Genomic DNA, 25,674 nt, shown 5'->3' with positions numbered 1-25,674 from the left:
ATTAAATACTTACCAAGGATAGAAAGCATTTATGCCAACTCAGAATAGTATGAGACAAAAGCACTTTCTACTCCAAACCTTTTCTCCTCGCCATTCTCAAATCCAGATGGATGAAACAGCCTTGTAGGCAGGGAGAAATACAACCCCCCCCCCTTCCTTTTGCTAGAGAAGAAAACTTTCATCTTAGATACAACTTGATGTTTTAAACTTTACACTGAGGTTTAACAGTGCAAGAAAGCAGTTCCAAGTCTCCAGACCCCACCTGCAGGGGGAAACTTCAGGAGCAGTGAAACAATGCTGCCAGTGTCTTTCTTTCTCCTTAGCTCCCCTTTCCCCTCTCAATTGCTTTCTGTCTCCATCTAATAAAATTAAATAAACTTTATCAAGTGTTGGACTTTTTCAATACACAAATAAAAGAAAGCAAGAATGAAGAGGATAAAAAAATTATTATCTGAAAAAAGCGGGAAATTAAGACTGAGTCTTCAATTTTATCCAAAGAGGTAAAAAGGGAACAACCTATAGAATTAGTTTTAGGGGGCCAGGCGGTGTTGCCCCGGTTAAGTGCACACATCATCAAGTGCATGGATCCAGGTTTGGACCCACCTGCAGAGTCCAATTCACAAGTGGTAAACCAGGTCTGTAGGTGTCTATCTTTCTCTCCCTCTATCACCCCATCCTCTCTCAAGTCTCTCTGTCCTATCTTAAAAAAAAAAAAAAAAAAAAGGCCTCCAGGAGCTGTGGATTTGTAGTGCTGGCACTGAGCTCCAGAGATAACTCTAGAGGTAAATAAAATAAATAAATAGTTTTAGTAGAAGATTGTTTTGCAGTTTCACTCCTTGAATGTCTATGTACCAATACTTTACTAGCCTAAATTAATTATATTCCTTAATGTAACTTCTTAAAAGGGTTAAAGAATCACATCTGTTTTTCTGTTCATGTCACTGATGAGTTCTTCCAATCAGCTGCCAGGAGTTGCAGTTCTTGATGGGACTAGATGTAAACTATCTCATGTTATTGATTTCAGATGCCTAATCCATCCCCAATACTATGAAAATATACATAAAGTATTCAAGGCTATACAGACTACATTTTTTTATAATTTTATTTATTTATTCCCACTTGCTCCCCTTGTTGTAGTTAGTATTGTTGTCATCATTGTTGGATAGGACAGAGAGAAATGGAGAGAGGAGGGGAAGACAGAGAGGGGGAGAGAAAGATAGATACCTGCAGACCTGCTTCACCGCGTGTGAAGCAATTCCCCTGCAGGTGGGTAGCTGGGGGCTTGAACTGGGATCCTTATGCTGGTCCTTGTACTTTGTGCCACCTGTGCTTAACCCACTGCGCCACCGCCCGAATCCCAGAGAATACATTTTTATGCTGTAAAGAGTAACTGATTTTTCCACTGAATTATTTTGTTTGATCCTTACTGGTACTATAGTTTACTAGCATCATTATTTTATGAGAAAACTGAAGCTCAAGAGAATTAAACAATGTGGTTCCCAAATAGATTTCTACTTCTGATAAAAGCAGATTCTCTAACTACAGACTCATTGTCTCACTAAAAACAAATGACAAAGCTGGAGCGTAAGCGCTAAATTCACTTCAAGTCACTGGAGAGTTAGTAGACTGAGAGGAACTTGATGGGCCTATATCTGAAAGCTAAGATATGATTTTGGCATGACTTTTCTCCGTAAAGCATCTGCTAACTAGCAACAAGTGTCTTGGAAGCTAAAAAGAATTGGGTAGAAAGCAGCAGCGGAGAAACTGAATAGCACTTTTGTAATCTTACAATCTTATGGGAGCTGGTAAGGGTTGTAAGAGGAATGTGTGAAAGAGAAGACAAAAGTGTGTGTGTGCGTGTGCATGTGTGTGTGCGTGTGCACGTGTGTGTGCGTGTGTGTGCATGCGTGTGCATGTGTGCATGTGTGTGCGTGTGCATGTGTGTGTGTGTGCGTGTGTGTGTTGGAGGGGGGCAGTTTGCCAAGAAGCCCTGGAACACACCCAGAGCTTTCAGCTACAGTTCCTAAAGAGGCAAACTGCAAGTAGACCAGCCCTCATAAAGATGAAGCTCAGTTTCAAATTGGCTTAGAACTTAATTGCACTAAGGTATTCTCATGCCATTATATATTTACTGTATTCTAGAAGCAAAAGTTAATTCCACTGGCAGAAGATAAAGCCCAGAGGGTATTGGGAATCTTTGATTAATGATGTGAAACTGATTCTTCAATCTGTATAAGTTTCTTTTTACACGGCTCCCTCACAACATAATCCCTCCAATAACCCAGTGAAGTAGAGTTAGCTCATTGTATAGATGAGGAACATGGGGTTGAGACTTCACCTCCAAGACAGGAGGTTTCAGATGTGTCTAGCTTCTTATCTTCCCTATAAAAAATCTAGTGGTTAGGGGCCAGGCAGTGGTGCACCTGGTTAAGTGCACACATTACAGTGCACAAGGACCCAGGTTTAAGCCCATGGTCCCCACCTACATGGGGAAAGCTTCATGAGTGGTGAAACAGGGCTGCAGGTGTCTCTCTGTCTCTCTCCCTCTATCTTCCCCTCCTTTCTCAATTTCTCTCTGTCTCTATCCAATAATAAATAAATAAATAAAACAAAAAATCTAGTGGTTAGAGAAGAAAACAAAAACTTATGAGAACTTTGGTGGCTGTCTTTGGGAGGGAGAGGACACAGAACTTTGGTGGTGGGTGTGATGTAGAGCTATACATTGTAAACCTACCGCCTTGTAACAAACTATCAATAATAAATTTTAAAAAATTAATCTAGTGGTTAAAAGTTATAATAAGGTATGTGAATTATATTTCATTAAAACTATTGATGCAAAAAATGGCTAGAGTATCGAGGTATACAATTTTGACAACTAGGAATATAATTAGAGAGGATTGCTGTTTCTCTATAATGAGATCTTCAAAACAAAAAGCAAGAATTGACCACCAGGCTTCTGAATTGGTGCTCAGATGTCTTCAGGATTAGGAGTGGCTGCTATCAGACGCTCGGCTGCCTACCCATCTTAGCAAGGGCATCGCTGACAGTGTCAAGATCATGCCGCAGTTCATTCATGGCACTGGTTATGCTCTTGGTGTCTTTCAGAATCTGAATACTCCGTGTATATGGGTTGTACTTCACTCCAAACGGGCGTTTAATTGTTTTGGTAAATTCTCTATTAAAGAAAACAAATAAGAGATAGTTAGGGTTTTTTTTTTTTGAGGGGGGAAAGAGGATGGTTAAAACTAAATAAACAACAGCAAACTCATTTTACACACAAGAAAAAGACAAGTCATTACTGGATATTCATGAAGCCAACCTGACCTGCTTCCCTACGGTGCACAGCTGAACAGGATAAAGTAAATATGGAAGCACCTACACCTGCATTGCCAACAAAAGATCCTGTTGATGGCTTTATTAATGATTTATTGCTATATGTATTTCTTGACTACAGTGAGGAGAGAACAGCCACCATAGCTTTGTAAGTAGACAATTACAACATTTAAGCATATAATAAAAGACTTTTCTATTGTGATTTTTATAACTACACCTATATGAAAGAGAGAAAGAGAGAGAAACAGACTAGGAAAAAGCCTGCCTCCTTCACATGGAGGATTTCTGTTTAGAATATTTTCCTCTTGCTTTCTCTCAAATGACCTACATACTATATTCTATTTTTTTCTTCAAGCATTCAAGTTTCATTTTTTTATCATTGCTAGAGCTTCACTACTCTTTCAGATAGGGAAAAAGGGGCAGAGTGACAAAGAGGGGGCAAGGTGTGTGTGTGTGGGAGGCCATCAAAGTGCCATAATGGGGCCAGGTTACAACCTGGTTGTGCACATGACAAAGCAGGCAACCTCCCATGTGAACTGTCTTTTTTTGTTGTTGTTGTTCCAGGGTTATTGCCGAGGCTCAGTGCCTGTCCTACAAATCCACTGCTCCTGGAAGCCATTTTTTCCATTTTGTTGTTGTTTGTTGTTGGATAGGACCAACAAAAATTGAGAGAGGAGGGGGAGAGAGAGAAGGAGAGAGAAAGACAGACACCTGCAGACCTGCTTCACCACTTGTGAGGCAACCTCCTCCCAGATCCTTTTGCAGGTCCTTGGGCTTTGCACTATGTGAAATTAATCCGGTGTGCTACCACCTGGCTCCTGTGAGCTGCTTGTTTGTTTGTTGGTTTGGTTTCAATTCCAATACTTCTTCATAGAGGGCATGTTGATTTAAAGGGTTTCTGTTGTCACAAGGGAAGTCTCCACACTTCCCCAAGACAGGGGTCAAGGACTGACATTTCACCACACTGTCACCGTATTCCGCCAGGTGAGCTCTCTGAACAGCTCAAAGTTCTGCTCTCTTCATCAAGCAAATATCTGAACCTTTCATTTGGCACCGTGTTTAAGACCACTAAGCACACAGCTGAAAACAACTGTGCATGTGTTGGAATCCAGCGTGTAATCCACCTGGTCTGTCCAAAGGGGACCCCAGCCTCTACTTTGCACAAAGCTGCCATATGTGGTCGAGGAAGCCTTATTGGTGTTATTTGGTTCTGTTCATGGTCTAACTCCCAAACTAACAGAAAAACCCCTGGAAGACAAGGAAGGAGAATGTCTTTAGTTCCTTTCCTTTAAAACATTTTTTTATTTATTACATTTTCAGAGAGAGAGAGATAAAGAGGCTAATACCAGAGCACTGCACAGCTCTGGTTTATGGTGGTGCTAGAGATTGAACCCAGGACCTTGGGACTTGAGTCATGAAAGTCTTTTGTGGTGGTCAGGGAGGTGGTGCAGTGAATAAAGCATTGGACTCTCAGGCATGGTGTCCTAAGTTCAATCCCCAGCAGCACATATACTAGAGTAATATTTGATTCTTTCTCACTCCTCCTATATTTCTCATTAATAAATAATTTTTTTTAAAAAAGTATTTTGTGGAGGGGCTGGGCAGTGGCACAGCAGTAAAGCGCACATGGTGCAAAGCACAAGGACCGGCACAAGGATCACGTTTCAAGCCCCCGGCTCCCCACCTGCAGGGGGGTCGCTTCCCAGGCGGTGAAGCAGGTCTGCAGGTGTCTTTCTCTCTCCCTCTCTGTCTTCCCCTCCTCTCTCGATTTCTCTGTCCTATCTAACAACAACGAAAGCAATAACAACAGCAAAGGCAACAAAAGGGGGGGGGGAAGCTTCTAGGAGCAGTGAATTTGTAGTGCAGGCACCCAGGAAGCCCAGCAATAACCCTGGAGGCAAGAAAAAAAATTCTTTTGTGTAACCATTATGCTGTTCTCCAGTCCTCTTTATTCCCTTTCTATCTCATGATTTCATTATTACTCAATAGCTATTTGCAAGAATCTCCTACATAACACCTGGGATAAGAAACAGGGCTCTAGTTCTGTGAGAAAGAATTATTTGTACATGAGAACAGAGATTTAAAATCTGATTTTTCTGGGGCCAGGTGGTGGTGTACCTGGTTAAACACTCACATTAGAGTGCACAAGGACTCAGGTTCAAACCCCTAGACCCCCACCTGAGGGGGGATGGTGTCTCTCTGTGTTTCTCCAAGGCTGCAGGTGTCTCTCTGTGTTTCTCCTTATCTCCCCCTTCCCTCTCAATTTCTGGTTGTCTCTATCCAATAAATAAATAAATATAATTAAAGTTTTAATTAAAAATAAATTATCTGATAAAAATAATGGGATGAATCCAGTTTCCTAATGTATTTAATTCAGAATTTGCTACTACTGCACACCATAATAAACACTGTAATCTATTATTTGTTGTGAAAGTGAGACAGATTACAGGGACAAGGTGCCTAGAAAGCATCTAATTATACAGCTGCTTCTGTGATCTGTTACCATCAGTGATCTACCTTTGCAGAGGAAAACTAAGGCATGAGAAAGACAGGTTTTACCGCATCTTCTCCTTTGCATCTTCAAAACTTTCAGATACAAAGTAAACGTCCTGGAAAGTTGTGATGATACACTCCTGTTTGCAGGTAGTCTTGGGATCAAAGGGCTTCACTTTGGCGTGTCCAGAAAGCGCATGCTAAAACAGAGTCAGCAAGTCGAAGGATATTATCTTCACAGATTCCACTCTATACACAACTTTCATGTCAGCACACCTACAAATATATTAATAATGGGACAGCCCCAGCCTACAATTCCAAACTAATTTCCTACAGTTTTCTCTCTATCCAGAAATCTCCGTGGGTTGATACTCCCTGGAAGTGCCCCAGCATTCTGCATGGTCTGCTCTAATGGGCTTTATGTAGGATGTACCCAGGGGTCTGTGTTTCTGCATTGTGGCACCTACTTCTGCCCTACGCTGGAATTCCTTCTGTTTTGCTTGTTTGTTTTTAGACAGAGATGAGGAGAGAAAAAGAGAGACCACAGCACTGAAGCTTCCTTCAATGCTATGGGGTCTAGGGTCAGACCTGGATCACACACTTGGCAAAGCAGCACACTATCCAAGCCTGTTATTTTATTGGCTCACACAAGTTAGTCCTATCCAGAGAACACATGTATGATAGTCACATACATGTCATACATCTGCTACTAAATGGTAGTAAGATAGTGTCTTGGACTAGCAAGATAGTACCTTGGGCAATATTTTACAAGTAGCCATCACTCAGCAAACATAAGTTCAGCTCCATTATAGGGTAAATAATAAATCTCAAAGAATTCCCAAGAAGTTATGAAAGTCACTGCTAACATACCAAAGGGAAATGAGATCATTTATTTATTTATTATGGGATAGAAACTGAGAGAAATTGGGAGGGGAGGGGGATATAGAGAGGGAAAAAGATAGACACCCGCAGCCCTAATTCACCACTTGTAAAGCTTTCCCCCTACATGTGGGGACCAGGGACTTGAACCTGTGTCCTTATACACTGCAATGCATGTGTTTAACCAGGAGTGCCACTGCCTGGCCCCAGGAAGTGAGATTTTATAATAAAAGCTTTAAAACTTTTTTTTTTATTGCCACCAGGGTTATCACTGGGGCTCAATGTTGGCACTATGAATCCGCTGCTCCCGGCAGACACTTTTGCCATTTTTTTCTTCTTTTTATTTTATTTGACAGGATAGAGAGAAACTGAGAGAAGATGGGAGATAGAGAGGGAGAGAGAAAGAGACACTTGCAGACCTGCTTCACAATTCATGAAGCATCCTTCCTGCAGGTGGGGATCAGAGGCTAGAACCCAGGTCCTTGAGCATGGTGATAAGTGTGCTTAACCAGGTGCACCACCACCCAGCCCTAAACATTATTTTATTTAAAATTAAAACTATATTGAGTAGTTAGCAGGTAGATAACATAATGGTAGATAGCATAATGGTTATGCAAAGACACTCTCATGCCTGAGGCTCCAAAGTCCCAGGTTCAATCCCCTGCACCACTGTAAGTGAGAACTGAGCAGTGCTCTGGTAAAAAAAAAAAAAAAAAAAAAACTATATTAATATTTTCTATGATTATATTATTATATTATAGAGATATTATTGTATATATTGGGAAATAGAGAAAATGTCTCTTTAGAAATGGTTTTCAAAGATCTTTTTTTTATGGACCTTGAGAGCTTGTTGGGAGGTTCTAACAGGGAGCGCAGCTACTCGGACACCCTCGACCGAGACCGGTCAGTCTCTATTCGGGGAAAGCCGTCCTCTTCAACCGAGTGCGCAGCTTCGGGAGGGATGCACATGGAGCGGTGAGGAAGGAAGGGGACACCCGCCTAGCCAGCCAGATCAGCCGAATCAACCCTGGCGATCAATGGGGTGACAGATGTCGCAGCCAGATCGCCCTCACATCCAGCTCTGGTCTATGGTACCAGAGATTGAAACTGGGAACTTTAGTGAAGATTGATGGATTGGTTTAAGAGAGAAGGGGCGGAGAAAGAACCAGAGTTTCACTCTGGCACATCGGATGTGTGGGACTGAGCTCCCTTTTGTTTGACAGTCCAATACGTTACCCATTGTACCACCTCTCAGGTCCCCCTTTAAAAATGTTGACTGCAACCCAACTATTTTCCATAATATATTCTAGTTAAAATCCATAAACCATTTCTGGTCATATCAATTACATCAGTTCAATATGTGTAGGTGGAAGCACTTTTCAACTTACTTTGAGTTCACTGATAGAAGACAGTAGGCCAGCACCAAAGACTCTCAGCTGTCCATCTTGTTTACATAATCCAAATTCCACAGTGAAAAAGTAGCACTGCAAAAGGACACCATTATTACTTTCACATTCTGAGCAGCTAAATTTAAAGCAAGCCACAATCTATTCTTTTTAAATATTTATTTATTTATTCCCTTTTTATTGCCCTTTTTATTGTTGTAGTTATTATTGTTGTTATTGATGTCATTGTTGTTGGATAAGACAGAGAAAAATGGAGAGAGGAGGGGAAGACAGCAAGGGGGAGAGAAAGACAGACACCTGCAGACCTGCTTCACCGCTTGTGAAGCAACCACCCTGCAAGTGGGGAGCTGGGGGCTTGAACCAGGATCCTTATGCCGGTCCTTGCACTTTGCACCACGCATGCTTAACATGTTGCACTACCGCTGGACTCCCACCACAATCCATTCTTTTACAGATGTATAGACATAAATTTGCGGGCTGGGGAGACAGCTTAATGGTTTAGCAAAAGGCTCTCGTGCCCGAGGCTCTGAAGTCCTAGGTTCAGTCCCCAGTACCACTAAAAGCCAGAGTTGAGCAGTGCTCTGGTCTTTCTCTCTGTATCTCTCTCTCATTAACATAAATAAAATTATTTTAAAGAGTAAAGAAATAGATATAACTTTGCCATCAGGCTTATCACTGGCGCTCAGTGCCTGCACAATGACTCTGCTGCTCCCGGTGGTCATGGTTTTCCCCTGTTTTCACAGAAGGTAAGAAATAGAGAGAAAGAAGGAGAAAGACAGGGCATACAGAGAAAAAGACACACCTGCAGCATTAAGTCTCCCCCTGAAGGTGGGGACTGGGAGCTTCAATCTGGGTCCTCGAACATGTCATTTGTATGCTATACTGGGTGCACCCCTTATATGTTTGTTTTTGAGAGAGGGAGAGAGAGAGATGGAGGGAAAGGAGAGGGAGAGAGAGAGAGACTCCCCAGAGCACTGTTCTGCTCCAATATATACAATGTTAGGGATCAAGCCCAGTACCTCACACATGCAAGTCCTACACTCTAACCCTTGGAGCCCCAAACCTACAACTGTTAATGACGAAATTTAAAACAAATTACAACTCGTAATCACTGGCCCAAAGCACTCTGGAGTAAAGTTCAAGACCACCCCTCCCCCACTCGTTCACAAGTGTTTCTACAAACTAGTCTAATTCTAAACCAGTTCTCCACAAACTTCTGATCCCAGAACTACATCCTTTAAGTTATGAGGGTCCCACGGACTTCTAAGGTGCATGCCATTTCATTTTATTGATAAAAGTTTAAAATATCAAGGGGAAAAGCCCTATGAGAGAATAGGATTACACAGCATAATGGTTATACAAAGAGACACCCATGCCTGAGGCTCCAAAGTCCTAGATTCAATCCCCTCACACCATAAGCCAGAGCTGAGAAATGCTCTGAAAAAAAAAAAAAAAAAGAAAGAAAAGAAAAGAAAAAAAAAAAAAAACTATGAGAAATACTTAAGAGTTGGGGTGGAGGTAAATAGCCTTTAACAATGGGATGAAAATCACTAATTTAAGTCATATATATATACAAAAAGAGGGGGTTAGCTTTACCGCTTGTAAAGTGTAGGTGGGGAGCCAGGGGCTCGAACCTGGGTCCTTGTGCAGGTCCTTACACTTAGTACTATGTGTGCTTAACTGGATGCACTACAGCCTGGCCCCTGTGTGGCTTCTCTAGAACTTTCTTTCACTTGACCACAGCTGCCTCCTCAAGCAGCATATATTGGTTTAGAGACAGGAACTGTATTCTACTCAACAGCATTACTATTTCAATACTCAAAACATCTCTAGTACAATCCTTAAAGAGCCTATTCATTTTATTGTAAAACAGAAGATATCCTATTCACATTATTGTAACCTAGAGCTTCTCTACCACTTTTTTTCATTTTTATTTATAAAAAGGAAACTGTCAAAAACCATAGGATAAAAGGGTTACAACTCCACACAATTACATGATCATCATCTCCCCTGAACAATAACTTGGATCCACCTGCATATCAGATGTCAGGCTCAGAAAAAATAGAAAAAACAACTAGTATAGTCATGGGCCCTTTGGAATATAACTAAAGTAGGCCTACTATCTACAAAGCAGAGACCCCAACTCTTCATCTGAACTTTTCTTCCACTTTTAATGACAATTTTTTTAACAGTCCTTAAAATTTTTCTTGCCAGTTAACATTATTTAAACTATCTAAAATGAACTGTGGCCAGGTGGTGGTGCATCTGGTAGAGCTCAGCTAGTACAATGTGCAGGAACCTGGTTCAGTCCCCACCTGCAGGGGAGTTTCATGAGTGTTGAAACAGCGCTGTAGGTGTCTTTCTCTCTCCCTCTCTACCTCCCCCTTTCCTATCAATTTCTCTCTGTCTGTCTCTATCCGAGTAAAAATAAAATAAATAAAGGATTATAATTTTCTCAGGTCATCTTGAAGATACACTTTTAAACTACACTCCTGTTAAGAATAATCTGACAGAAAGGAAGAAGAAGGAGGAGGAGGAGGAGGAGGAGGAGGAGAAGAAGGATGAGGAGGAGGAGGAGGAGGAGAAGAAGAAGGGTTATCTCACTCATAGGTGGAATGTAAGAATCCAAGAAAGGGAAAACTTAGACTAGTTGTGGGCAGACAGGAGAGGGCTGAGAGGGCTTTGGGGGCAGTTGGTGATGAGAGCATTACACATCATGAGAGATTAGAAAGTGTGTGCATGTGACAACGGCCTTGTAAATTGCCATTTCCCCAGTACAGTGATTTGAATATTTTAAAAATAATTTGTGATATACACAACTACTTCCAGATTTATACCGTAGCCAGTTTTTGAACAGCCTCTTCGGAAGCACCAAGGGAAGCCAGGCCAATTTCTTGAGAGAACTGGGCAAAACTAGGTTCAGCCAAAAGGGGAACGTGGCCTAAGAGTTCATGGCAGGTGTCTCTGAAAAAGAAGTCCAAGTCTGTCACACTGTGATGTTTAACAGAAATACATAACCCCAAGCAAAACCTCACATAACTGTACCACCAACCATTCAATGAAATCCAGCTCTGAGCTTCATTTTATACAAATTGATCAGGCTGAATTGCCTTGGAAATGGATCACTAAGAATACTTGTAGAATAAATTATTTTGGTTCAAAACCTTAGCCACTCTCAGATACACATACATGGAAAAGTGCTTACAAGCTAGCCACAAACATCCACATCTTGCCTTGAATCCCAAGTCAGGTCTCATCAAATATTACCCTCTCAATGAATTGTCGTATGCTTTACATTGGTTTGTTCTAGCCCTCCCCCGTCAAGAGAATTGGATCAGTCCAGTTAATTTCGCTTGGCCCCGCCCCAAGGAACCCCGAGAGAGGGTTCCTGAGTTCGAGAGTGCCAGAGTTTCAGAGGGTTCCCCAGTACGAGAGTTCCAGAGTTCCTGAGTTCCAGAGTTGGAGAGAGGGTTCCTGAGTTTGAGAGTGCCAGAGTTTCAGAGGGTTCCCCAGTACGAGAGTTCCAGAGTTCCAGAGTTCCAGAGTTGGAGAGTTCCCGAGTTCCAGAGTTGGAGAGTTCCCGAGTTACAGAGTAAGAGGGAGTGCTTGTGCCGCCGCAAAGAGACAGCGGAGTTCTGTTTGGTGATTAGTTTGTCTTAGTTTGTGAATCGTTGTTCCTGAATAAAGAAATACAGCTTCCCTGCCCAGCCGTTGTCTCCGCGTCTGTTACCCGCCCGTGAAGCCAGCCCATCCGGCTAGAGCCTCCGAATTTTAACAACAATGAATCCTTCTCTGACCACTCTTAAAAAAATAAAGTACAGGGAATCCGGCGGTAGCACAGTGGGTTAAGTGCACGTGGCACAAAGCGCAAGGACCAGTCCCGGTTTGAGCCCCCGGCTCCCCACCTGCAGGGGAGTCGCTTCACAGACAGTGAAGCAGGTCTGCAGGTGTCTATCTTTCTCTCCCTCCCTCTGTCTTCCCCTCCTCTCTTCATTTCTCTCTGTCCTATCTAACAAAGACAACATCAATAACAACAACAATAATAACTACAATAAAAAAGCATGGGCAACAGAAGGGAAAATAAATAAATATTAAAAAATTAAAAAAACAAAAAAAGTACAGCCATACACACACACACACACACACACACCTTTCTTCCACTTTATTTTCTCAGTGACACTTACCACCATATGACATACTACACATATTTATGTCCTACCCCACTAGGGAAAGATAGAAGCAGGCTGGGGGTATGGATCCATCTGACAACACCCATGTCCAGCAGAGAAGCAAATGCAAAAGCCAGACCTTCCACTTCCTATACCCCATAAACAATTTTGGTCAGTGTTCCCATTTTATAAATAAAAATAAATTAAAAAAAAAGAATTTTGGCCCAGGGCTGGGGAGACAGCATAATGGTTATGCAAGAAGACGTTCATGCTTAAGGCACCAAAGGTCCCACCAGATTCAATCCCTAGCACTAGCACCATAAGCCAGAGTTGAGTAGTGCTCTAGTAAAAAAAAAAAAAAAAAGAATTTTGGTACATATTCCCAGAGGGATAAAGAAAAAAAAAAAAAAGCTTCCAATGGAGGGGATGGGACACAGAAGAACTCTGGTGGTAGGAAATGTATGGAATTGTACCCCTATTATCTTACAGTCTTGTTCATCATTATTAAATCACTAATACAAATTTTAGGGAGCCAGGCGGTAGCACAGCAGCATAAGCGTACATGGTATAAAGTGCAAGGACCAGCCTAAGGATTCCAGTTTGAGCCTGAGCTCCCCACATGCAGGGGGGGGGGGTCTGCTTCACAGGCGGTGAAGCAGGTCTGCAGGTATCTATCTATCTTTCTCTCCTCCTCTCTGTATTCTCCTCTTCTCTCCATATTTCTCTGTCTTATCCAACAACAACAGCAATAACAACAATGATAAACAACAAGGTCAACAAAAGTGAAAAAAATAGCCTCCAGGAGCAGTGGATTCCAGGCACCAAGCCCCAGCAATAACCCTGGAGGCAAAATAAAAAAAATTGAAATATACATATTTATTTGTTTGCCTCCTATCTGTGTTCCCTATCTGTATCTAGGAAAGCAGAACTGTTTGTCTGACTTCTTTCATAGTGCGTCCCTTGTGCTCAGAATAACACTTGGCACAGGACATGTTGGGTTGTCGACTATTTTTTGTTTAAAATATTTATTCATTTATTCCCTCTTATTGCCCTTGTTTTATTGTTGTAGTTGTTGTTGTTGTTGATGTCGTCGTTGTTAGGATAGAAATGGATAGGATAGAAATGGAGAGAGGAAGGGAAGACAGAGAGGGGGAGAGAAAGATAGGCACCTGCAGACCTGCTTCAGGTGGGGAGCCGGGGGCTTGAACCGAGATCCTTCTGCGGGTCCTTGCACTTTGCGCCACGTGTGCTTAACCTGCTGTGCTACCACCCAACTCCCAGTTGTCAACTACTAACAACCATAGCACCAGCTGCATGATGAACCAGGCACTGTTTTAAATACTTCTCCTGTGATAACTTACTCTTCCCGAACTACAATCAAACATGGGCAGGTGCGATTATCAAGAACCACAAGCTGCTGCAGGAGTGGTGAAGCAGTAGTACTTACGGCTCTGGAGTATAGAGGGGATCGGAACTGTGTCTCACATACTGTGTGCAGTGAAAAACTCGAAAGGCCAAACCAGATAAGAAATCTCTTGGTGATAAGTAACCAGCCACAGGACGAATGGAAAAACCTGTGCACTCTGAAAAGCAACAGAGAAAATCCCCACCGGAACCGATGATTCACCGCAGTATTTTAATTCCACTACTGACAAGTAACACACTAGGGGAGCGACCCTGGCACTAAAACACATCAGCTCTGCACTTCCAGCAAGCAACACAGCAACCTCAATGAGCACTTAGCACGAGCAGGCCGTGAATTCTACTATTTGTTTGCTTACTTATTTATTTATTTTGACAGAGCACTGCTCAGCTCTGGTTTATGGTGGTGCTAGGGATTGAACATGCAATCTTGGGTGCCTCGGGCATAAAAGTCTTTTTGCATAACCATTATGTTATCTCCTCAACTCCCTAATCATACTTCAATTCACAGTCACAGTGTGAATAAATGTCACATTGATTTTCCTTGTGTGACAACTGTGAAATGGAGGCTCAGAAACTCAGTCATGTTTCCAAGGTCATACAGAAGTCAATAAAGGTAGGGTGAGAATGAGAGAGAGAGAGAGTAAGAAAGAGAGGTAGGGAGGGAGAGAGAAAGAGGGAGATCACAGCATGGAAGCTTCCTTCAATGCAGTGAGGACCAGGCTCAAATCTGGGCAAAGCACATGCACTAACCAAGTGAGCTATTTTGCCGGCCCTCAGTGATTATGTTACTTTTCCTAGCTAGAACAATAAGGAGGTTTCTTTATCATGTATCACATATCACAGTATAATATACTGCCAAATAAACAGCTGGGTGTGGGGTTTGTATAAATGTCCCCAGGAATGGACCAGTCATCCCATGATCCTGTTCTATCTTCCAATGGCCCATCTACCAAGGACGTATCCACTGAGCCAAATGTTTTTGTTTGTTTGTGGTTATTAGTGATTTACAAAATTACAAAATAATAGGAGTACAATCCCAAACAGTTCCCACCACCAGAGTTCTGTGTCCCCATTCCCTCCACTGGAAGCTGCCAAATGTTTGCCATTTCTAGTCAGTAGTCCTTGACTTCAGGACAGCATATTATGCCCTCTATCATGTAAAATAATTTTTTTAACTTTTTTATGTGGTCCTAGAGATTGAACTGAGAGTCTCACAGAGTCACCTCCCTGATCCAACAGCCATCTATTTTTAGAGTGAGAGAGATAGATAAAAACATATAGTTATAGATGTATAGATAGATGTTGAGAGACAGAAAGAGTACAGGTTTGAGGGGCTGGGTATACCCAATTAAACATACGTAGTACAATGTGCAAGGACCTGGGTTCAAATTCCTGGTCCTTCTACCCTCCACCCCCCGCAGGGGGAAAGCTTTACAAGTGGTGAAGCAGTGCTGCAGGTGTCTGTCTCTCTCCCCTCTCTATCTCCACCTTCCCTCTTGATTTCTCTTTGTCTCTATCCAATAAATAAATTAAAAAGAGAGAGAGTGTGTAAGCATGTGAACTATCACTCCACCATACATGGAGTTCTCATGTGGTACTAGGGTTCAAACCCTACATTGAAGGCAAGTATGCTAGTGTTCAGTCCCTTGTCCCCTCAGTTATTTAAGTAAGGCTATAATGTCCCTATAATCTACGTGTTAAACACCCTAAGAATCTTTACAACTGTAGTTATGTGATACATTTTTCAACTTCTTTGTAGTTCTGCTCAGCTTCATCTGCACTTACTTCACGTTGATTGTCCTGCTTCAGAGGTGGTGACCAACACTGGATCCAATCAGTCTCCAGGACAGAGTTCAGGAAAATCCTCACCTTTCTTATAACTGGACTCTGTTCTGTCATGATCAACACGAAGCCTAACAAAAACTGAATTAGTTTCTTACCTCTTAGAAAATTGGAAACATCTTCCAGTTGTGGAATATTATCTTCCCGATATCCACAATATTTAGAAAGGAGAGGTAAGTTTTTGAGATATTCTCTGCAGGCATGGGTTGGGTAGAGTTTGATGAGTTCCCGGAACACAGTTCCCCAGGTCTTAATCTCCTCTTCAGTGAACTCAACTTTGGGAATGGGATCCCCACTAAAGTGATAAAGGGATTATTTTGAATTAACAAAAGCCCTATTTTCTATTTGCTAACCAAGTGCAGTTTACTCTCTATATTTTTTATCATTTTTATCATTTCAAGGTTGGATAAGTTATTTTGTTAATATACTTACTATTTGTAGTTCATAGCTAAGTCTGCAAAATACTCTCTCCTCTTACGGTAGACATTGTCTTTGAAGCCCTAATAATCAAAGAAAATTTTTTTAAATATCCATACTAAAAAATGTTGACAAATGGTATTTGGAAAATATTGCATTAACACTTGAGCTATTATATTAAGGGGGCTATGCAACTGTTATTATAATTCAAAGGATGCTTAGAAAATTATGACTTTTTAAGGTTAAGGATATATGACAGCTTTATGTCATAGTGGCTACAAAAGTACTATTGATACAAAGACAGTGTAGTGGCTGCAAAAATAAAATAATTTGGGAGTCAAGCGGTAGTGCAGCAGGTTAAGTGCAGGTGGCGCAAAGCACAAGGACAGGCATAAGGATCCTGGTTCGAACACCTGGCTCCCCACCTGCAGGGGAGTCGCTTCACAGGCAGTGTAGCAGGTCTACTGGCGTCTTTCTCTCCCCCTCTCTGTCTTCCCTTCCGCTGTCCATTTCTCTCTGTCCTATCCAACAACAACTACATTAATAACAACAATAACAATAATAATAACAACAAGGGCAACAAAAATGGGGGAAAAAATAGCTTCCAGGAGCAGTGGATTCGCAGTGCCAGCACCGAGTCCTAGCAATAACCCTGGAGGCAAAAAATAAAATAAAATAAAATAATTTGAGGACAAAAAAAAAAAAAAAACACTTGAGTTAAATGTACAGCTCTTTTCCAGTGGTGAGATTTTTTTTTCTTTAAGAATAGATGGGGACAGGGGGAGGAAGAGACACACCTGGTAAAGCATGTCACCATACTCAAGGACCCAGGTTGGAGCCCCTGCTCCTCACCTGCAGGAGGAAAGCTTCACAAGTGGCAAAGCAGGAACTATAGGTGTCTCTTTGTTTCTCTCCCTCTCTACCTCCCCTTCCCTTTTCAATTTTTCTCTGCCCTATAAAAAAAGAAAAATAAGAATGAGCATGGGGAGGGGGAAGTGCTAGGGCACATGAGTGCACAAGTTACCATGAACAAGGGCCCGAGTTCAAGTCCCAGCTCCCAGCTCCAGGGAGGAAGCTTCACAAGTAGTGAAGTAGTGCTACAAGTCTCTCTTTCTGTCTTCCTCTCTATGTCCCTTTCTCTTCTCAATTTCTTTCTGTCCTATCAAATTAAATAAATACTAGAAATAAAAGAAAAATATTTATTTGTTGACTTCATATGAGATAGAATTTCACGTGAGAGAGACATCTCTTTAACACAGATCTCTGAGCTCCTGTGATGCACCTGGCTCATGCTAAAACCTGGGGAAGCAAATATGAACAAAGCATAATGAGTTTATACACACTTTACACTAACCCCCTACTATACAACAAACAGTACAATCATTGTTTTATTAAAGAGAGATGGGCACAAAGTAACACATAGACTCAAAAAGTAACTCATGCTCCATGTAGAAGAGGATGATGAGGGTCAAGAAAGGTTTCCTCATGACAACTCCTAAGCTCAGTCTCAAAGAGAGCAGGAGCTGGTCAGCAGAAGGAGACCAGAAAGGATGGTACCAACAACACACACAGAGATGACCTAAGAGATAAAAACAGTCCAATGGTGCTGGAACTTGGAGACTAGTCATGGGCCTGCTAGTGGCTTACGTAGACTAATACTCTGAAATGAGTAGTTCTCCAACTCACCCCTGTACTGAAATCCATATAACTTTCTAAGGAAGCAACTTTCTTAGAATCTAATAAACCTATTATATGTACATCTTCATCGGTTGCCTAATAAACCTAATATAATGAGCAGAATGGATGATAAGTCTCTCTTCTTCCTACCTTTATTCCCCTTTAAAATAGTTCATGCCATTTTAATAAAAGTATGACTGCAGACAGTATTTTCACTTCAGTATAACTCTTGGAATAGCTCTTAACAATAGAGATACCAGGCAACAGACAGATATTTTGCTGCCAATGAGATGCTATTCAGGCAGGTAGTTTCAGCTCTACCATCGTGGAAGTCTACTAGCAACTCCTGAAATCTGAATTAAAATAAGATCCCACTTATCTAGAAAGAGCATTTCCTGGGATGGGAAGATAGCATAATGGCTATGTGAAGAGTCTTTCATGTCTGACAACCTCAAGTCCCAGGTTCAATCCCCAGCTGGGGCTGAGGAGTGCTTCGGTCATTCTATATATCTTTAACTCTATCTCTCTCATTAAAATAAATAAATACTGGGGTCCAGTGTGTTGCAGTGGGTTAAGCTCACATAGTGCAAAGCATAAAGACCCATGCAAGGATCCTAGTTCGAGCTCCCCTATCCCCACCTGCAAGGGGGGGGGTCGCTTCACAAATGGTGAAGCAGGTCTGCAGGTGTCTTTCTCTCCCCCTCTCTGGCTTCCCATCCTCTCTCGATTTCTCTCTGTCCTATCCAACAACAACAACAGCAATAACAGTAACAACAACAAACAAGGGAAACAAAAATGGAAAAAAATAGCCTCCAGGAGCAGTGGATTCATAGTGCAGGCACTGAGCCCCAGTGATAACCCTGGAGGCAGATAAATACCTACCTACATACATACATTTAAAAAAAAAAAAGAATGAGTATCTCTTTGAAAAATTAAAAAGTTGTCCTTAATTATTTGCTTCAAATGAATTTCATGAGAACTGTTTTATTTTATTTTTCTATTATCTTTATTTATTTATTTATTTATTGGCTAGAGACAGAAACCGAGAGGGAAGAGGAAGATAGAGAGGAAGAAACACAGAGAGCCACCTCCAGCCCTGTTTCACGAGTGGTGACTCGTGAAGCTTTTCCCCTGTAGGTCAGGACCAGGGGCTCAAACCTGGGTCCTTGTGCATTATAACATGTGTGCTCAACCAGGTGTACCACCACCCAGTCCCAAAAGTGTTTAAAAAAACTAATTACAGGATGGTCTGCATCTAGTTCTGCTCCGTACATCAAAACTCTGTTGGCACATTGGTCCAGATCAGAAATCTTCTTTGGAAACCAAGGAACAGCTTCCATTTCTGCAAAACACCGAAACCATGAACAATGGAAGTAACATTTCAAAGAAGGCATTAAATGAGAAGTTATTAGAAAAGTCATACATGCCTTGGGTTAGGTTTTTTTTTTTTAATTTATTTAAGCTTGTACATGGAGGTGAAATTTATACGAACAAACTGTTCTATTTCTAATAAGCATAATTAATTCAAAATGTTGAGGTTTAAAGAGATTTTGAGCCTTTGGGTTGATTTCTTATGTGTTGGAGTCCTATGTATTAGAGAAATGCCATAGTTCAGTTAAAAACAGACGATCAAAACATCTTTTCCAATTTTAAAAAAATTTCATTTGTCTTGAGATCGTTTTGATTTATAAGACTATAAATGCTTTAGAAGTACAATTATTCCTCACCTCTTCAAACTATGTTATTATATCAAATTCAAAAAAGTCCAAGTATCTGGATGTGAGGGCGATCTGGCTACGACATCTGTCACCCCATTGATTGCCAGGGTTGATTCAGCTTATCTGGCTGGCTAGGCAGGTGTCCCCTTCCTCCCTCACTGTTCCATGTGCATCCCTGCTGAAAAAAGCCCAAGTATCAATATTCCTCCACCCTCACAACCCAATCATTCCACATAATCTCCTTTGGTGACTCAGTTCTTCAGTTTGACTCCATATACTTGTCTTCATTTAATTTGCTTGTTTTTGCTTGCTTGTTTTCTTTGTGTACCTCATATGGGTGACATCATTCAGTATTTCTCTTTAAAAAAAAAAACATGTATCTATATGTGAGTGTAGGGCAAGGAGAGAAAGAGAGAGAGAGAACACCAGAGTACCACTCAGGCACTACCAAGACTTGAACTTGGGACCTCAGATGAGAATTCAGTGCTTTACCCACTGAGTCACCTCCTAAGCCATTTAATATTCTATTTTTATTTAAATCCCTTTAGTGTTTCTTACAGGGCTGGCTTAGTGGTCATGAGAGTCTGGAAAGTTCTTCAACACTCCCTCAACCCTGAGTGATAACCTCGCTGGACAGAGTATCCTTGGTGGAGGTCTTTTCCATCAAAACTGAACATATGCTAGTTCTTTCTGACCATTAGAATTTCTGTTGGGCTTCCTTTTGGGCTTCCGTGACTCTTTTTTCTTTTTTTAATTAATTAATTTGACAGGATTGAGAGAAACTGAGAGAAGGAGGAGGTATAGAGAGACATCTGCAGCACTGCCCCACCAATACAGTGAAGCTTCCCCCTGCAGGTGGGAACTGGGGGCTTGAACCCAGGTGCTTGCACAGTGTAACACATGAGCTCAAGCAGGTGTGTCACTGCCCAGTCCCTGACTGTCTTACCTTGCAGTTCTGGAGGTGACACAGGGATAAGACATTGGACTCTCAAGCATGAAGTCCTGAATTTTATCCTCAGTATCTCAAACTCACGGGAGTTAGGAATATAGCTATCTGCCACCCAGAAATGAAAGTATGCTATTATCTTAATAATTTATATAGATATGAATACATAGCAGGTGAATCCCAAATATTGTGTTGTCTGAAGGAGTTGTTTTCAATTAAGCACTAGATGTGAAATGTGTTTGGATTATCCACTAGTCTTTTGTCTCAAGCAATCTGCTAGGATTTTATTCACAACAGAAGATCTTTAGGTGGTGACAGCCTGTATCTTTCTTTTTTTAAAGATGTTATTTATTTATGAGAAAGATAGGAGGATAGAGAAAAAAACAGACATCACTTTGGTACATGTGCTGTTGGGGATTGAACTCAGAACCTCATGCTTGGGAGTCCAGTGCTTTATCTGCTGTGCCATCTCCCAGACCACTAGCCTGTATCTTTTACTGAGTATCTGAATATTTTTTTTTAATTACTGTTTTTTCATTTGCTTTTGGAGGTAGTAGGGATACAGATGGATGCTGTCCACAGTAGATTTCACATCATAGTGGTCAACATTCTCAGTAAATTGAAATCTTCACTGAGTCTGCTAGAGACCAAGCCCGTCAGAGGCACTAAGCAGTCTCTTATTGTGTATTGCAAGTCTGTGAAATCAAGGGAACAGACCACCTAATCATTTTTAATTATTGTGCATTATAGTTTCTGTAGTCCTTTCAACAGTCATGTTTGTGCCTCATTCACTACCAGACTGAAATCATTTGAAGAGACAGTGCTTCATTCTTACCTTCATGCCTTCAAGATCAATATAACACTGGATATTACATTAAGGCCTTACTCTCCTGAGCAGTGTTTTCACTTACCATCTTCCTTCATAGTAAAATTATCTGGGGGATTCACAGAGAGAACATTAGTATGAGATTTCAACAGATGAAAAATATCATTCAGCTGCTCTCTGCTGATATCACAGTCCACAAATATCTCAAATTCTGAGTTTCTTCTCTTTGATTTTCGAGACTCAATGTGTAACAGGTTTACATGCTTCTCCTGTGTAGAGAGTAGCAATTACTGTCATAAACATTTTTTAATTACTGTCATATCTAGGAAAATCAACTTCAGACCTTTCATAATAACCAAAGGGGGAAAATACTGTTTTTAGTGCTTTCAACAACAAATAAACTTTTCCAAAACACTAGGTGTTGTTTGAAAAACGCATCACACCCACAGAAAATAATGCGACTCCCTGGAAGCCCCCCTGACTGCCAGAGAAAATAGACCTTCAAATCACAGTAAGTCTCCTTTGCAACCAAAACTTTTGAAAATTCTCATAAATGAAAAATATCTTTCAAAAAGTGCTGGCAACGTTAGTCTTTTAGAAAGAAAAGTTTGCTTTGTGACATGCATTTAATAAAATTAGGTAAACAGATTAGTGACATGCTTTAATGAAATTAGGTAAACAGCATATTTAATGCCTCAAGTCTCTTAAATTATAAACTTAGTGACCAGCTAAATTATCAATAGACTGCTTCTTCTGAGCTCCCCCCAAACCTGAGCTGCAGGTGTTATGAGTGCAGACCTGCAGGAGCAGGGGATCTTCTCTTCCCGATTTGAGGTAGCTGAGGAACAGCACTGGTGACATAATAGTGAGATACAGGAACCTACCACCCAACAGTTTTTCACCTAAAAATAATGAGGTTAGAGGAGATGATCTCCAATGCCAGTCCAGTCTACATGAACACAGTGAACCCTTGTGCAAACTAGCTATGAAGATACAAAGAAAGCTAAGGCATGTAAGGAGGTGATAACTTCACTGGCTGATCCATCAAAGAGAGAAAATACATGCAGAAGTGTGTCAGGTGTTGAAGGTGTTTAGTGAAGGGGAAAGCATGGTTCCTTAGGGATAGTGGGTGATTTCATGGAGCATACAGAGACTGGAATGGATCTTTTTTTTTTTTTTCCAGTCTTTATTTATTTATTGGATAGAGACAGGCAGAAACGGAGAGGGAAAGGGGTGACAGAAACAGAGAGACACCTGCAGCACTGCTTTACCACTCACAAAGCTTTCCCCCTGCAGGTGGGGAGTGGGGGCTCAAACTCTGGTCCTTGTGCATTAGAACATGTGCCCTTAATCAGGTGCGCCACCACCTGGCCCCAAGTGGAATGGATCTTAAGGAAAAGACAGGATAGGAAAACAGAAGGAAAAATTGAAAATTATAAATAGGATGAAGTATCTAAGCAAAGGTAAGAAAGAGGTAGGGAAGATAGCATAATGGTTATGCAAAAAGTCTCTCGCGCCTAAAGCTCCAAAGTCCCAGGTTCAATCCCCTGCACCACCATAAACCAGAGCTGAGCAGTGCTCTAGTAGAAAGAAAAAAGAAAGAAAGAAAGGAAGAAAGAAGGAATGAAGGAAGGAAGGAAGGAAGGAAGGAAAGAGAAAGAAAGAAAGAAGGAAGGAAAGAAAGAAAGAAAGGAGGGAGGGAGTATCATGGAACATGAACCAAAATGGGTGGACACACAGCACAATACTGAACACAATAGAACAATGAAGGAACAGACCAGATTATCACCCAACAGCACGGGCAGGTCTTTAAGTCTTAGTGATGAGTGAAAGAAAACCTGTGCATTACATAATTACTAAATTACTACTTTATTATTATTTATTAATAACTACTCAAGTACTATAATACACACAGAAAACTCTATGCAATCTACAATACACATAAAATGTCCAAAGTACAGGTGACACATACTAGAGCAGCTGTCTATCAGAAAAGAGCAATGGATATTGGATGAAACAATGAAATAAAACAGTAGGATGCATAAATCCATCATGCTAGCGTGCCAGTGAATGCATACGAGCATCATTAACCCAATACATCGAACGTGAGCAAAACAACTAAGTGAAAATTAGCAATGAAACAGGAGACTGCTGTTTTCTTTATATGCTTTATGGGTTGACTTTTTAAACCATGCACACGTATTCTGTTTAAAAATAAATCAGGTTGACAGAAGTTTCTTAAAGACCCAAGGTAGTAAGCAGGCCAGCTTATAACAATCAAATGATATTCACATTGGGGGAAGAGAGAGAGGGGAGAGGTGACAGCAGTATCACTCACAATAGAATTAACTGGGACCAGGCACTGTCACACCTGGTTGAGTGCACACATTAACGCAACAGAATCAGTACTGTGTAAAGTTGCTATCTCAAAGAGAGATAGAAGAACAATATTTACACTTCATAAACTATTCACCAAAGAACTAAATTTTTTAAAAGTTTTAAAAATTGGGAGTTAGGCAGTAGCGCAGCAGGTGAAGCACACGTGGTGCAAAGCACAAGAATCTTAAGGATCTCGGTTCAAGCCCCCAGCTCCCCACCTGCAGGGGAGTCGCTTCACAGGTGGTGAAGCAGGTCTGCAGGTGTCTGTCTTTCTCTTCCTCTCTCTGTCTTCCCCTCCTCTCTCCATTTCTCTCTGTCCTATCCAACAAAGACAACATCATTAACAACAACAATAACAAAAAAAACTAAAAAAAAAAGTTTTAAAAATTGTCTCTAGGGTGTGGGACTGAGAATATAATGTGTTCTTGGTAGCAAAGTGGATTTTTTTCGAAACTTTTCTAGAGCATTTTTGTATTTTACATTTATACTTAACATTGTGTTCTGCCTGGCTGACATCTATTACCATAAGATGAAATGATGAAAACAGAAGTATGGAGTCAAAGACATGGCCATATCAAGGCTCAGGATATGCATTATGCGATTGTTTGTCAGGACACCAGCCAGTCTGCCCTCACACCAACAGTGGACTTGCATGCAAAATGCATGAAAGCGTTAACAGTAGGGAACAGTGCAAATGTGGAATCTTTGATGTTTCACTAGATAAAAATAGTATCGGGCTAGGGAGATCATAGTGGTAATGCAAAAGGACTTTCATGCCTGAAGCCTCAGAGGTCCCAGGTTCAAACCCAAGCACCACCATAAGTCATAGCTGAGCAGTGCTCTGACTGTATATGTCTATGTGTAATTAACTAAATTATTAACATATCACTAAACATTAACATTTTATCATTTAATTAAAGTAACATTAAATTTTGCTTCTCTAAAATTAGTAAAGTGAATCTCTCCTCTCTCATTTCTGTTTTAACTATCTCCGTATTGCTTCTCCCATACTGTCTGTGTCCTTTGGTCATTTGTTAAAATCAAGCACTAGTTTAGAGATTTAAGTGCTTAGGAAACTTATGTAGGGGCTAGGTGGTGGCGCACCTGGTTAAATGCTCATATCACAATGAGCAAGGACCCACGTTCAAGCCTCTAGTCCCCACCTGCAAGGGGGAAAGCTTCATGAGTGGTGAAGCAGGGCTACAGGTGTCTCTCTCTCTCCCTCTCTCTCCTGTCTGTTCCCCTCTCCTCTCAATTTATCTCTGTCTCTATCAAATAAATAAAAATATTAAAAAAATAAAACTGCCTCAAAAAAAGAAACTTATGTAGTCCATCTCTCAATAATTTGCATAGTTATATATTTAAGTAAAATTTTAGAGATTTGCTTTTGGAAACTTTTCTGTGCAGAAGCATGGAAAATGCTTACCTGGAAGATTTTCAGTGCTTTTACTAGTCCTCCAACTTCATTCTTCAAGGAAAAAATGAGAGTTACTCTTCCCTTTTCTAAGGAATGGTCCTTGTTCTCTTTATTGTCTTCAATCATGAGGAATTTCGTGTACTTCTTTTTTTTAAAAAAAAGAAAACTAGGAAAATATAGAGAAAAGATTTAAAAAGACATCGAGCAATAGGGACCATATTTGATGACAGGTTTTGATAATATTTGAAATGATGGTAATATTTATCAGCATTAGCATAAACCAAGTATCAGTTTCCTTATCTATAAAACATGGATCTGCAGATATGAAACCAAAACATGATAATAATAATAAAAAAAAACATGGTTTTCAGGGCATAGTGTGTAGGCTGAGATCGGCATACAATACACATTAGTGGCTTTCTTTTCTTTCTTTCTTTTTCCCTAGTCTAACTTTTCTTTCAGGGCATGACTCAAGCCCACTCATTTCTTGCAGTCTTCCTGACTATTCTGACCTGAGCTGGGTACTCTTTCTCTATGAAAGCCTAGCCCTACCCAACACACACACAATTTCAGCACTCTCTTCTGCCAGATCTTAGAGTCCTCAAAGGTTTTATTTTATTATTTATATTTTTATTGGATTTTTGTTTGTTTGTTTTTTTCACCAGAGCACTGTTCAGCTCTGGTTTATGGTGATGCAGATTGAACCTGAAATTTTGGAGCCTCATAAATGAGAGTCTCTTTACACAA

General features: G+C 40.9%; 1 protein-coding gene across 1 annotated transcript; it reads right to left on the bottom strand.

The window, feature by feature from the left end:
- Nucleotides 1-2,855: 2,855 nt before the first annotated feature.
- TPH1 (tryptophan hydroxylase 1) lies at nucleotides 2,856-25,135 on the bottom strand. Its single transcript, XM_007515855.2, has 10 exons — nucleotides 24,937-25,135; nucleotides 21,217-21,400; nucleotides 18,883-18,983; nucleotides 15,980-16,047; nucleotides 15,646-15,842; nucleotides 13,728-13,863; nucleotides 10,949-11,075; nucleotides 8,094-8,189; nucleotides 5,893-6,026; nucleotides 2,856-3,175 (listed from the first exon to the last, which is right to left on the bottom strand). The coding sequence occupies exons 1-10, from the start codon at nucleotides 25,051-25,053 to the stop codon at nucleotides 3,001-3,003; spliced, it is 1,335 nt and encodes a 444-aa protein (XP_007515917.1). The 5' UTR covers nucleotides 25,054-25,135; the 3' UTR covers nucleotides 2,856-3,000.
- Between the last annotated feature and the right edge of the window lie 539 nt (nucleotides 25,136-25,674).

This window comes from Erinaceus europaeus, chromosome 17, assembly GCF_950295315.1.
Source record: "Erinaceus europaeus chromosome 17, mEriEur2.1, whole genome shotgun sequence".
In the NCBI taxonomy this organism is placed as follows: domain Eukaryota; kingdom Metazoa; phylum Chordata; class Mammalia; order Eulipotyphla; family Erinaceidae; genus Erinaceus; species Erinaceus europaeus.
This window is presented reverse-complemented; position numbering and strand designations above follow the sequence as displayed.

Coding starts and splice junctions, on each gene's coding strand:
- TPH1 (XM_007515855.2), bottom strand. CDS start 25,053: ATGATTGAAGACAATAAAGAGAACAAGGACCATTCCTTAGAAAAGGGA. Junction 16,048..18,882: donor AACTAGATGCAGACCATCCT/GTAATTAGTTTT, acceptor TTTGATTATTAG/GGCTTCAAAGACAATGTCTA. Junction 6,027..8,093: donor CTTCTATCAGTGAACTCAAA/GTAAGTTGAAAA, acceptor ACTCTGTTTTAG/CATGCGCTTTCTGGACACGC.